Raw genomic sequence first — 15,107 nt, 5'->3', positions numbered from 1 at the left:
ACTGATACCCAAAAAAGATAAAGACGCGAAGGAATGTGGATCATACAGACATATTTCACTACTGATACTTGGAAAGGTCCTGGCCAAAAGACTGGAGGGCTGCGCACCGGAGGTGGTCACAGAGGATCAAACGGTCTTTGTCAAGGGTAAGTAGCTCACAGTGAACATCAGGCGGCTGCTGAACATAATAATGACCCCCCCCGTGGAGAGAACACCAGAGCTAATCGTCTCCCTGGACGCAGAAAAAGCCTTCAACAGTCGAATGGAATTACCTCCTCGAGGTAGTGGAACGGTTTGGGCTAGGAGCAGGAGTCACCGCCTGGGTGAGGCTCCTGTACAACGCTCCCAAAGCGAGCGTCCGAATTAGCCCCACCAGCTCGGAATACTTCCAGTCACAGAGACGAACAAGACAGGCTGCCCCCTGTCCCCACTCTTGTTCGCGCTAGTGATCGAACCCCTGGCGATAGCCCTACGGGAGGAAAAGAGCTGGAAGGGAATCCGGAGAGGAAACAGAGAGCACAGAGTTTCACTCTATGCAGAAGACCTGCTCCTCTATGTCTCGAAGCCACAGGAGGGACTGAAGGCAATACTGCAGATACTGAAGGAGTTTGGAACCTTTTCGGGTTACAAACTTAACCTGCGCAAAAGTGAGACATTCCCAGTGAACCCAAATGGGAGAGGGGCAGAGCTGGAGGGGATTCCGTTACCTGGGGATCCAGATAGCCAGAGACTGGACACAGATCCACAAGTGGAACCTGACCAGCCTGGTGGAGGAAGTGAAAAAGGACCTACAAAGCTGGGGCTCACTCCCACTCTCCCTGGCAGGGAGAGTGAAGACGATCAAGATGAAGGTGCTGCCGAGGTTCCACTTCCTGTTTAGATCCATACCGATCTTCATCCCAAGGCCTTCTTCCAAAATGTAGACAGTCTAATCATGGTATTTGTGTGGTGGGGGTAAGAATCCGAGAATTCCCAAACCAACACTCCAAAGAAGGAAAATCAAAGGGGGCTTGGCTTTACCAAATCTACAATATTGCCACTGGGCAGCAATGGCAGAAAGAGTGAGGGGGTGGGTACAGAAACCCAGCACAGAGTTGGTGCAGATGGAGGAGACCTCCTGTAAAGGAATGACCCTCAGGGTCCTGGCTGGAGCAGCACTCCCATCCTCCTCAACAAGACACACTATGAGCCCAGTGGTAGCGACCAGCTGAGACAACACTTTGGGCTAACTAAAATGTCCCCCGTGGCCCCCATTTGCGGCAATCGCAGATTCCCCTCCCCAGCCATGCTAGATACCACCTTCAAAAGATGGATGCGGAATAGGGACACATTAACGGTGAGGGACTTTTACATTGGGTACAGACTGGCGACACTGGGCAAACTGACAAGGAAGGGAAACTAGCAAAAGGGCAGGAAATGAGACACCGCCAAATAAAACACTTCCTCCACAAAGAGACAGTAGAGTACCCCGGGCTCCAGAAACCACACTAATAAAGGACAGGCAGCAAGGAGGGGGGGGGCTATGTGGGGAAAATATACGGACAGTTACTGGACAGAGCTCCAACCCCACTGGACGAGACCAAACAAAAATGGGAGGACGAACTGGGGACAGAGGTAGGGTAGGGACTCTGGAGCGAATCACTGAGCAGGACTAACTCCACCTCCTCCTGCGCAAGGCTCAGCCTAATGCAGCTCAAAGTGGTGCACAGAGCGCACCTGATCAGAACCTGAAAGAGCAGGTTCTTCCTGGAGGTGGAGAATAAATGTGAACGGAGCCAGAGGGGCCCGGTCAATCACACCCACATGTTCTGGGTTTGTCCCAAACTTGCTGGGTTCTGGACAGCCTTCTCCTAGGAGATGTCCAAGGTTGTGGGGGTGAGGGTAAAGCCATGCCCAACAGTGGCAATCTTTGGGGTATCGGAGCAACCAGAACTACACATGGTGAAGGGGGCAAACGCCCTTGCTTTCACTTCCTTAATCGCACGCCGGAGAATCCTGCTCGGCTGGCAATCAGCAGCACCACCCACAGCTGCAGACTGGCTCGCTGACCTTTCGGAATTTCTCCACCTGGAGGAGATTAAGCATGTCATCCGAGAGTCCAAGGAAGGTTTCCTAGGTACTTGGGAGCAGTTTGTTCGAGGCCAGTAACAAGGAGTAAGATAAGAATTAAAAAAGCGAGGGGGAGAGATGGAAGGAAGGTGGAGAAACCACAAACAGAAGAGGAGGCGATAGGGAGGGAGGATAACGCCCCCCCCCCCCCCCCCCCCCCCCCCCCCCTCCGCAAAAATAAAAGTAAAGCACGGCTGAAGCCAACCCGGGGGGGGGGGGGGAGATGAATCTGTTGGATTGGTGTAAAAACACAACCGATTCGCTAATGTCGTTTATCAAATCAAAAAGTTAGTTTTACGCAAACACGAAGAGAATGTGTAAACTCCACACGGACAGTGACCCAAGGCCGGGATCGAACCTGGGATCTCGGCACCATGAGGCAGCAATGCTAACCACTGCGCCACCGTGCTGCCCTCAAATCTGTTAATCCTTACCTGGTCTGGCCAACATGTGACTCCAAACCCACAGCAATGTGATCGACTCTTTCTTTTTAAGAAAATATTTTATTGAGGCATTTAGAAATGTTAACAATTTTAAACATCAGATTTCAACAAGAACAAAACAATATGACCAACAAACCCCAGCCACCATGGCTTACACAGACAGTGCCACATACCCCAGTCCTCCTTCCGTTGATTCTCCTGCCCTTACCCGTCCCCTCATAATGTGATTGACTCTTTACTGCCCTCTGAAATGGTTTAGCAATTAGAGATGTGCAACAAATGCTGGCTTTGCCAGTAATGTTCACATTACTGCTGACCGAGAAATTGAAGAAATACAGATCGTCAGGGAATTCCATTGTTACTACCCCAGATTTCAATGCTGTGAGAGTAGATAATGCATTGAGTCAGTTCCCATAAAAAGGCACTGAGACTGCTTTAGGGATTAACTGTCAATATTGAACCTGATAAGCACCTACATTTGTAACAAAAACTTTCCTCAAGCTCATGGACAGTCAAATTCTTTTTTATATCATTTTATCTCTTATTCGCTTATCTACTCTTCGCAAGCAGGCATACATTGCAGCAGAACGTATTGCAATGTCTTGCCACAAAAGTTTTTATTTAAGGGACAACAACATTTTTAATCAAGTCCTCTGCTTCTATAAATTCTCAAGAGACAATGGTAAGACCAAATATGTACCTTTTACTGAGCACGTCTTATTTCACTTACCCCTACAATGGCATGCACTAGACAGTTTATGAGCAACTTTCAGGACCTGCCAGTTATGCAGCTCATATCTGCATGGCTGAGCTGAGAGTCCTAACAGAAAGAATGGACAATCCAATGCCCCTGTAAGGGAGCCCACTCTTAGCTGCATCCTAAGAGCGGCACGGTGGCACATTGGTTAGCACTGCTGCCTCACAGTGCCAGGGGCCCTGGATCGATTCTGACCTTGGGTGATTGACCAGAGTGGAGTTTGCACATTTCCCCCCCGTGTCTGCATGGGTTTTCTCCGTGTGCTCTGGTTTCCTCTCGCAGTCCAAAGTAGTGCAGGCTAGGTGGGTTGCCCCTTATGGTGAGGTTGCAGGAATAGGGAGGGGATTGGGCCTAGGTTGGGTGGTCTTTCGATGGGTCAGTGCAGACTCAATGGGCCGAATGGCCGGCTTCTGCCCCGTAGGGATTCCAAGCTACAGCGAAAACTATGACTGAAACTCAAGAAGCTTGGGCCTCCAATTTCTCGCAGTCCCTTGATGGATTCATGAAGCTGTTTTCTTCAAAGCTGCACCTGGTCACCCAGTTAGCCTGTGCAAATGACCAAGATGCCGGGAGAAGGAGCACCATCTTATGGTCTGATTTTCCAAAGTGCGGTCGGGAGATGGAACGGTATGCGTCCTTGATTTTTGAGTAGCAGTGGTTAAGCACTTTGGAAGGAGGAATGGAGGCATAGACTATTTTCTAAATGGGGAAATGCTTAGGAAATTAGAAGCACAAAAGGATTTAGGAGTCCTTGTGCAAAATTCTCTTTAGCTTAACGTGCACGTTTAGTCGGCAGTTATGAAGGCAAATGCAATGTTAGCATTCACGACGAGAGGGCTAGAATACAAGAGCAGGGGTGTACATCTGAGGATGTATCAGGCTCTGGTCACACCCCATTTGTAGTTTTGTGAGCAGTTTTGGGCCCCGCATCGAAGGATGTGCTGGCCTTGGAAAGGGTCCATAGGAGGTTCACAAAAATGATCCCTGGAATGAAGAGGTGTTGTATGAGGAATCTGGGTCTGTACTCGTTGGGAGTTTAGAAGGATGAGGAGGGATCTTATTGAAACTTACAGGATTCAGCAAGGCTTGGATAGAGTGAATGTGGAGAGGATGTTTCCATTAGTAGGAAAACCTAGAACCAGAGGGCACAATCTCAGACTAAAGGGACTATCCTTTAAAACAGAGATGAGGAGGAATCATCGGGTGGAAGTTTTGGTCTGTATATTGGGGGCATGCAATTTTTGTTTAGGGGATTGTTATTGTATTTGTTTTGTTGTTTATTTGATGAAAATGTTGACAATGAGGAGAATAAAAAGACTTTAAAAAAAAAAAGGGGTGGCTATGGGAATGTCCATTGATCATAGAATCCCCACACTGCAGAAGGAGGCGATTCAGCCCATCGAGTCTGCACCGACCCTTCAAAGGACCCTACCTGGGCCCACCCCTCGCCCTAATCCTGCAACTCCATCCTAAGAGGCAATTTAGCATGACCAAACCACCCAATCTAAACATCTTTGGACTGTGGGAGCAAACCGGAGGAAACCTACGCAGACACGGGAGAACGTGCAAACTCCACACAGTCACCCAAAATCAGAATTGAACCCGGGTCCCAGGCGCTGTGAAGCGGCAATGTTAACCTCTGTGTCACCGTGCCGCCCTGTCCTATTTAGGTAAGCTCAAACATCATTCCGTCAGCTGATAGACAGTCGATGGATGCAGCATTGAGGAGATTTGAATAGTTACAGTCAGAAACTCAAGCACATCATGAAATAAACAATGAAGTCTCTGGGTCAACATTTAGTTAAGTAGATCTCCTTTAAAGAAAATAAACAAACATGATTGAATGGGCTAACCATCTTGTTTTATGGAGAACATGTTATGGGCAAAGACATCTAATATTTATTCTGAAGCTTCAATAAACCTATTGCAGGCTTTCAGTATGATAGTATAATGTTGGAGGGAAATATCTGTGCTCGATAGAAATATATTGCGCAAACAGAGGAAGGTCACTTTGAGAAGACCAATGGGGGAAGAATTTATTTGAATATCTTGGAGCGTCGAATGGCCTCCTTCTGCACTGTAAATTCTATGTAATCTATAAACGACTGCAGTGAATCAAGAAGGCAGCTCACTACCATCAGTTCAAGGGCACTTGGGGATGGGCAATCAACGCTGGTAGTTAGCAATGCCCACGAGCCTTAATGGTCAACCCCTGTTCCCATCTCATTCCTCCAAGAACAAATAAAAGCGAAACCACGTGGGTTTCTCTATATCAAATGAGAAACCCATGAGGGCCTCGCATAGTAGCTGGTGGTGCTGCCTGCCCACCTGGACAATTAACGCAAGTCTGTGTACTGTTAATATCTGAAAAACTATTTCCTGCAATGTTTCTGCTGGGCACAGAGTAGGGAAGTGATACTGATTGGATAGATCTTTCAAAGATCTACCTGGCATGTTGGCCTGAATGGCCTTCTTGTAGCACTGTTGCTTCACAGTGCCAGGGACCCGGGTTCGGCTCCCGACTTGGGTCACTGTGCAGAGTCTGCACGTTCTCGTGTGTCTGCGTGGACTAACTCCGAGTGCTCTGGTTCCCTCCCACTAGTCCTGAAAGACGTGCTTGTTAGGTGAATTGGACATTCTGAATTCACCCTCAGTGTACCCAAACAGGTGCCGGAGTGTGGTGACTAATGGATTTTCACAGTAATTTCATTGCGGTGTTAATGCAAGCCTATTTGTGACACTAATAAAGATGATTATTATTGAGCTGCATCAACCTATGATTCTAATATTTACATATTAAAATTAAAGATCTGCAATTTATCAGCAAATTATGATAAGTCACATTTAGAACAAAATTAGAACCCAGCGAACAATAATCAGCAAGGACAAAATTGTCAGGAGATTAACTGAATACAAAGCCTAATAGAGAACCTTGATTGTGAAATTCAGTGAAAATAACAATGGACAAATAATGGAAAGCATTGTACAGACTCACAAAAGAAAATCACTTAAGTTTCAAGGTGATCTATGGGCTAACATGGTGCAAATTAAAAATAACTATAATCCTATCGATAGGATATCTAAAGATGTTAGAACGATAGGTGGTGCAACACAAACTAAAGCGCAATAAAGCTTGGCATGGTTTTGTTCGATACCATAGATTTAAACAACTCAACTCAAATGAGTCATAATTGTCGGTACTGGCAATCTCAAGGTCATTGGGTAATACAAATAAATACCATTCATCAGGCTTTTCAGTGTTTGCCAATTCTCAAGCCCGTTTCAAGGAATCTAGATCTGTAAAACACAATGTGCATTTAACCTAGTGGGGAATAAGTACCTAGACTTCAGCTTTCTCGTGAGTAGTTTGCACCAAATTTGCTTCAGAGCTAACTGGCATCCTCAAAATTCCAAAACTATAACAAAGCATGCAGCATCTGAACAATAAACATTAATCACTTTAATTTGCTTGAGGCTGGAGTCTTGTAATTCATTTGCAGATGTAGTCTTATTTCTTAAAATTAATTTAGAGTACCCAATTATTTTTTTCCAATTAAGGGGCAATTTAGCGTGGCCAGTTCACCTACCTTGCACATCTTTGGGTTGTGGGGGTGAATGGCTTTCATATTTCTATAATCAATTCACAAATACATAGAACAGACTTTGCCTACAAAAATTAGCAGTCACCTGACTTTGACAGAAAATTAATATCTCAACAGCACAAATTACTGAGTTCAGTTAACCCCTTGGTACGAAATGTTTTAATGCACATGTGATATTTAAATTGAATCCAAATCAATTTAGGAATGCAGGCACACCTCCAATTTACTTACTGATTAGTTCTTACGAAAAAAAGTCCAATAAACCAGTAAAAAGAAACAATTTTTATATTTATGTATGAACTTTTAACAGAATAAGCAACCACTCACCAAACAAACTAGGAATGAACTTTTTAATGCTTATCTGTGTAAAGTGACCTTAGTTTGTTTTACAATCGGAGATATCTATGATTCTGAAATTAACAGTATATGCAAAGCAAATGGACTCAATCAATTGTCTGCTTTGTTCTGTTCGAGATAGCGTGACATTTTTTGCGGCACGGTGGCATCGTGGTTAGCACTGCTGCTTCGCAGCACCAGGAACCCAGCTCAATTCCAGCCTTGGGTGACTGTTTATGTGGAGTTTGTACGTTCTCCCAGTGTCTGCGTGCGTTTACTCTGGAAGCTCCGGTTTCCTCCCACAGTCCAAAGAGGTGGAAGTTAGGTGGATAGGCCATGATAAATAGCCCCTTATTGTCCAAAGATGTGAAGGTTGGGTGAGGTTTATAGGATTACGGGGATAGGACGGGGGAATGGATCTAGGTAGGGTGCTATTTCAGAGGATCTGTGCAGACAGTGTAAGAATTCTATGTAGAATAACCTACTATAAACACTATGTTCATTTTCCGAACCATTATGGAACCTTTTCTATTTCTCAAGGATACTTCAATTTTCATGGAAAGGACAAATAGGTATTATATATTATCATAACAATAAAAACTGTTGGATAGTTTCAACCTTTACTGTCTTCACCCTTGCTGTTCTAACTCAATGGAACTGGTACACTTCTATAGGACTATCCAAAATCATTCTTTTCCATGCTTTCTAACAACATAATACACCTATTACAATGCTACTGTCAAATATAATGGCTGAGATTTTCACTATATATTCATTGCCATTGCTGGAACCTAATTTTGTACTTTTGGTCTTTAAGTCAACAATAGCATTTTGTAGAGCCTAAATGTTTAGAATATATTATAATAGTAACAACCTTGACTGAGGAGTTTGGGTGCATGCCCAATTTGTATAGACAGGCAAAAGTTAATTACTTATTTTAGTGCAAATGAAGCAAAACTAAAATTGGCACCCGTGGAAAGCAGCAAGTTGGCAAGACAGCAGGCATCTAACTACATTGCCAATCTGATGCCACAACAGTTCCATCTGTTGTGCTTAGCTTTCTTACTTTTCTTTATGCTTGTCAGCACAAGTGCTCTCTTCACCCTCACTGCAAAATTAAAATGGCATCATGCGACAAGCCCAGTGAGGCTTCACACATTGTGGTGGACGATGTGCAACTCCATGCTTCTAATCTCATCTCAGGCAGCAAACAAGTGATATTTTTCCCACAGGGAGATATTATTTTCTTATTTCAAAAATAAAACAAAAGTCAGAGATTATACCAACTGCAGCTACCCACTATAGCTCCAGGCTTATATCAATGCAGCTGTATAACAACCAAATTCAGAGGATGTGACAGGCCTAGAGAAACTGACCAACCAACCTGCCTGCCCATGCTTAGGCCTGTACTCAGCATACAAGTCACCCCACCTCTTAAAAAAAAAATGCAATACTCATATTAGGAGTCAGCCTTAATTTTTCACTCACCTTTTTAAGTCAGTGAATGAGATCAAGTGGGCGATTTGGGCCATGTTCCCAAGATGACGTGTGAGAGTTTAAACATGTCCACCCCTGCACGTGGCAAAGGACCATCAGAAATTAGTCCTCTAACAAAAAGAATGAAGCACAAAGCTTGTTCCGAGCTAAAAGTCATAATATTTGCTAATTTGCCAAAGAACTGTGCTGCAGTAAGGGTATTCAGTGAGTGAAAAGCTGGCAAAAGAATGGAAGGAGGAGGAATCCGCCTTGAAGAAGATGCCCAAGACCAAATACTTTGTCAGAACAGGGGCCAGCCACTGGCCTGATCCCGAGTAGCATATATTGGAATGGGTCCCTAAAAATTGTCAGAATGGCTATATTGTCTTCAGAAACGCAATGCATATATATATATATATATGCACTTAAGTGGGCCAAATCAGACCCCGGGTCCATAAAGACTTTGGAGCAACAGCTAGTTGATGTAACTAATTTATGGAACAAAACTGTTGAGCGTTGCAGCAGAAGACCAAGATTGCTCAGAGACTACCAATAGATCTCTTTTGTTCATTCTTTCATAGGATGTAGGCTTCACTTGCTGGGCCCGCATTTATTACCCATCCCTAATTGCCCTTGAGGGGGAATTTAAGAGTCAACCACATTGCTGTGAATCTGGAGTCATGATGCCAAAATGACCAGTTTCTCGCGATTCATCATCAAAATGTGGTAAAAACATTTGTCTCATTGGCAACAAAGATAAAACACCCATGCATTTCGATATGCCCAGAAACTAAACTGGAGCATAGAAAGGTTTGAAAACTGTTCCAGTGAAGACCACAAGACATGAGAAGACAAAATTCATGGCGGGACTAGCCTACATAGCCAACAGAATAAAAGTGGCCATTTTCAAATGTAAAACCATACCAAAAATCAAGTTCCTTGTCAGGGTTTTTGTGCAGTTCCCTGACAACAGTTGGTTGCACAAAGATGGAGTGATGTTGTGGAGTGAGGCATCCCAGTGACTGACTCAAAGAATGCCACATATTAGTGTGGGTCATGTCCCAGATCCATATAACTGATGAGATCAAGAGGTGCCTGTGAAGAAATTGCAGTTTTACCAGATGGCTCCAACGCCCTTAGTCCATGCTTTGGTTGTGTGCCTCAACAAGCCATTCAAGGATCATGCTCACACCAAATGGAATAGATGATGGCTGATGGATAAAAAAAACTTTCACAAGGGAGTGTGTGAATGTATGTGCTTGATGTTTTGTGTGGCTGTATCATCAAATTGTGGGATAGTATCAATGCATAAACAACCAGACCGCTCAAAAAAATACAGAATATCAAATTCAATCATAGAGGGGAAGATATTTGTTATGATGGGGTTATTCTGAAACTGAAAGGGCCAAATCAAATCCAGATCGGATTTTTACGATGATGCCTTAGTCAAAGTGGTTCAGAATGAATTTGATGAACTCTTTGTAGAATGAAGGCGATTCATTTTATGTTTTTTAAAACGCTTTCTGTCCTTGCAGAATTGGTTTATTCAATAAAAAGTGTCAGGTTGATTTAATTTGAATGATTTGTGTTAGTTATTCATCCCACGTTTCAAAATGATGACCATCTACACCAACACCAATGGTTCACATTTTTCCTCGGGGTATTAGTTGACCTTGGTTTTTGGAAGGCGTTTTCAAGGCTTCAAAAGTGGGCTTATATGCAGCAACTTATATATTTTAATTTTTCCAATGAAGGGGCAATTTACCACGGCCAATTCACCTATCCTGAACATCTTTGGGTTGTGGGGGGTGAGACCCACGCAGACACGGGGAGAATGTGCAAACTCTACTCGAACAGTCACCCGTGGCCGTGGTTGAACCTGGGTCCTCGGCGCTGTGAGGCAGCAGTGCTAACCTCATTTAATACTCCGCAATTTATGATACTTGCCTTATAGGGGTGCAGTAATATAAGATGCCAGCTATATTTAACAACTAATATATTGTAATCACTGATTCAGCAAAAAATCTACTATGAATAAGCTGGGAAGTTCCTCCATTAGCAAAGAGCCTATTTCAAATCAGCAGTTTTCTATATTCCGTTCACGCTTTACATTTCACACTGTCCCCAACCAAGGCAATGAATTGTTTACCTGCTTCAATGCGTCAATCTGCTTTAATGTGTCTGACAATTGTTTTAAATAATTGCCATTAAAAATTGCATAAGAACAGACTCAGGAGGCTTTTCACCTCTGTTCCCCTTAATTATCCTTTTCCAAGTGACTGACCTCCATTCAGATGCACTGAGCCACTCTGTGGCGAAATCATCACCTGGAACCCCAAATCATTCCACACCAAATATATTTTTCTCTCTAGTAAAACTGAATGAGTCAGATTGAAGTGGACGGTGTAACACAGGAACAAGTAGGTAATTTTTTTTATATTTAGTACAAATGTTAACAAATGATGATGCAGGAGTCAGAAGAAGGACAGAGACTGCCAGAAGTAATTTTGTGAAGATGAAAGATGAGATATCAAGAAAACTCAAACTTGGGACAAGGAAAACCTATAGATGCTAGATCCTATCCACTTTCCTTCATGCCTCAGAAAACTGGACAATAAGTAAAGATCTATGGAAGGAAACAGCGGCCGTTGAAATGTACGTGCTACACTAATCATAAGCATTGGCAACTTCAAAGCAATACACAGCTTTGATGTTCTCTCTTTGTAAGCTTACATTCGAGAGGGTCTTCAGAACAGTATAGTGGCCTGTTGATAATAATCTTTACTAGTGTCACAAATAGGCTTACTTCATCACTACTGCAATGAAGTTACTGTGAAAATCCCCTAGTCGCCACACTCTGGCGCCTGTTCAGGTACACAGAGAGAATTCAGAATGTCCAATTCATCTAACAAGCACATCTTTCAGGACTTGTGGGAGGAAACCGGAGCATCTGGAGGAAACCCACGCAGACATGGGGAGAACGTGCAGATTCTGCACAAACAGCGACCCAAGCCGGGAATCGAACCCGGATCCCTGGCGCTGTGAAGCAACAGTGCTAACCTGTGCGTTCATTATAAAAAAAGCTCTGCACTTGTATTTAAAAAAATAATTTGTATTGTACACTAATACACAACTTTTATATACAATCACGACACATTTTTACACCAGGTTAAAGTCCAATAGGTTTGTTTGGAATCACTAGCTTTCAGAGCGCAGCTCCTTCATCAGGTGAGTGAAGAGGTGGGTTCCACAAACTCATATGCAGACAAAGTCAATGATGCAAGATGATACTTTGAATGAGAGTCTTTGCAGGTAATTAAGTCTTTACATGTTCAGACAGTGCGACTAGAGAGAGGGGTAATCACAGGTTAAAGAGGTGTAAATTGTCTAAGGCCAGGACAATTGGGAGGATTTTGCAAGCCCAGGCCAGATGGGGGGGGGGGGGGGGGGGGGGAAGAGGGCGAATGTAATGAGACATGAATCCAAGGTCCCGGTTGAGGCCGCACTCATGTACCCGGGATGTCCCACGGCGTGGCACATTGGCGAGTCCCCCAATGGATGAATGGACATCGCGTGACAATGACCTGGCAGGAATATTCCCTTCCAGTCAGGAACACTTCAGCAGTCGAGGGCATTCAGTCTCCAATCTTCGGATAAGCGTTCTCAAAGGCAGCCTTCAGGACGCACTACAACGCAGAATCGCAGAGCAGAAACTGACAGCCAAGTTCCGCACGCATGAGTACAGCCTCAACCGGGACCTTGGATTCATGTCTCATTACATTCACTCTCCACCATTTGGCCTGGGCTTGAAAAATTCTACCAACTGTCCTAGCTTGAGACAATTCACACCTCTTTAACCTGTGATTATCACTTTCTCCATTCGCATCTTCTGGACCTCTAAAGACTTAATTACCTGCAAAGACTCGCATTCAAAGAATCATCCTGCATCACTGACTTTGTCTATATACGAGTGTGTGGTGTCATGTGAGTGTACCTTTAAGAAATAGGTGTTATTAAAAAAATATCTGTACTGAATGTCGCTTTACGAAATGTTTTTCTGCTCAAGTGGCTGCAGTGATGTCAAGTGGGTGGAGCTGAGCTCTGCTTTTTAGTTTCGCTTTGAGGAAAAGCTTGGCTGTGTCTGTGTTTTTTAGTTTTGTTGCAGTGTTGGAGCTGCAGCCAGCCAAAGAAGGTGTAATTTTGATATCTCAGCCATCTAAAGACTATCTCTAGATCATCTGGTGAATTCAGAGTGATAACTGCTCTCAGTAGAGAATTTAAACCTGATGTGCTTCTGTAAAAAGAGTTTTTGTCTTATGTGGGAGTGTGTTGTGGACAATGGCTCTTTCAGAAACTCAGAGGTTTTTGGGGGTGGAGATGGTGACATGCAGTCCCTTACGGACAAAGACTAAAACCAGACGGTTAGATTTGGCAAATACATTGCATTTAACATTACCTGCCAAGGTACGAAAAGATGAGGTACTTATGGAGGTAGCTGAGCATTTAAAATTGGCTGAGATACAGTCTGATGCATTAGAAATGGCAACACTTCAGTTACAAATCGAGCAACTTGAACATGAAAAAGAATTACAGCAGCTTGAATATGAAATGAGAGAAAAAGAATAGCCCTAGCAGAACTAAAAGAGAGAGAAAGGGAGATACAGATCAGGGAAAAAGTAAAAGAGAGCGAGGAAAGAGAGAACGAGATAGAGAGGAAAAAGAGAAAGAGAGAGAGAGATCGAGGGGAATAAGAAAAGGAGAGAGAAGAAAGGAGAAAAGAACGAATGGCCCTAGCAGAACAAAAAAGGAAGAGAAAGGGTAATACAGATCAGGGAAAAAGAAAGAGAGAGAGAGAGAGGACAGGGAAAAAGAGAGTTTGACCTTCGGAAAATTGCCATGAAACATGACAGACAGTTAATATTGGCGGACGGAAAGAAAAACGTACAGTTGGAGGATAGTGATGAGGATGAAACGAAAGAGCTTCTCGTCGAAGGCTTGGTGGGGATCTATTTAAGTATGTCCACGCATTGCCAAGGTTTGATGAGAAGGAGATAGAAGCCTTTTTCACTTCATTTGAGAAGGTAGCTAAACAAATGAAATGGCCACATGAGATGTGGGTATTACTGATTCAGACAAAGTTGGTAGGTAGAGCTAGTAAAGAGGAGGGATCAGAGACGTACGAGGTGAAAAAATCCATCTCAAGTGCAAATGAACTAGTGCCTGAAGCCTACAGATAAAGATTTAGAAATTTAAGGAAAGAACTTGGTCAAACATACCTGGAGTTTGAAAGGATCAAACAGAGTAATTTTGATAGGTGGATAAGGGCTTTGAAAATAGACCAAACGTATGAAGCTCTCAGAGAAATTATACTTTTGGAGGAGTTTAAAAATTCAATTCCTGATGTAGTGAGAACTCATGTGGAAGAGCAGAGGGTTAAAACTGCGAGATTAGCAGCAGAAATGGCAGATGATTATGAATTAGTTCATGAATCAAAGTTTGGTTTACAACATCAGTTTCAGCCTGTGAGGGATAGAAACTGGGGATATGAGAAATACTCAAGTGGTAAAGGTAAAGGTGATCTGATGGGAGATAATAAGGAGAGTGTACTTCAGATTGAAAAGGATATCCAGGAGGGTGGAAGAGACATGAAAAGTTAAAAATGTTTTCACTGTAATAAACTAGGCCATGTAAAGTCACAATGTTGGTGGTGGAAGAAAAACACTGGGAAGGCTGATATGGTAAAACAGGATAAGACAGTGGGGTTTGTTAAAGTGGTAAAAGAAAGCCCAAGTGAAGCGAAGGAGGTACAAAAGATTATATAGCCTGATAAAGAGGTGATTGATAAGAAGGTGCCAGATCTCTTTAAAGAATTTACTTGTGTGGGTAAAGTTTACTCGTGTGTATCAGGAGGAGCAGGTAAAGAAGTCACAATTTTAAGAGATATGGGAGCTAGTCAATCTTTGATGGTAAGAGATGAGGAATTATGTAGTTTGGGAGGAACATTGCCAGAAAAGGTGGTAATATGTGGAATTCAGGGTGAGAAGAATTCCATTATATAAGTAAGTTTGGAAAGTCCAAACGTGGGCAGCACGGTAGCACAAGTGGATAGCACTGTGGTTTCACAGCGCCAGGGTCCCAGGTTCGATTCCCCGCTGGGTCACTGTCTATGTGGAGTCTGCATGTTCTCCCCGTGTCTGCGTGGGTTTCCTCCCGAGTGCTCCGGTTTCCTCCCACAGTCCAAAGGTGTGCAGGTTAGGTGGATTGGCCATGATAAATTGCTCTTCGTGACCAAAAAAAAAGTTAGGCAGGGTTATTGGATTACGGGGATAGGGTGGAAGTGAGGACTTAAGTGGGTCGGTGCAGGCTTGATGGGCCGAATGGCCT

The 15,107-nt window shown here is 43.5% G+C and overlaps 1 protein-coding gene across 3 annotated transcripts in view; it reads right to left on the bottom strand.

Annotated features, from left to right (window-relative positions):
* nf2b (NF2, moesin-ezrin-radixin like (MERLIN) tumor suppressor b) overlaps window positions 1-15,107 on the bottom strand; it is a 139,789-nt gene that overhangs the window by 10,056 nt on the left and 114,626 nt on the right. For 2 of the 3 annotated variants that reach the window (XM_072469440.1, XM_072469439.1), the window contains exon 17: window positions 8,736-8,819. The exons of the other annotated variant lie outside the window; for it this stretch is intronic. In XM_072469440.1, the coding sequence (XP_072325541.1) occupies window positions 8,745-8,819 (75 nt within the window). In that variant the 3' untranslated portion in view covers window positions 8,736-8,744. The remainder of the gene's footprint in view (window positions 1-8,735; window positions 8,820-15,107) is intronic. 3 annotated transcript variants of the gene reach the window in all.

Source organism: Scyliorhinus torazame, chromosome 12, assembly GCF_047496885.1.
Source record: "Scyliorhinus torazame isolate Kashiwa2021f chromosome 12, sScyTor2.1, whole genome shotgun sequence".
NCBI classification, from domain to species: Eukaryota; Metazoa; Chordata; class Chondrichthyes; order Carcharhiniformes; family Scyliorhinidae; genus Scyliorhinus; species Scyliorhinus torazame.
This window is presented reverse-complemented; position numbering and strand designations above follow the sequence as displayed.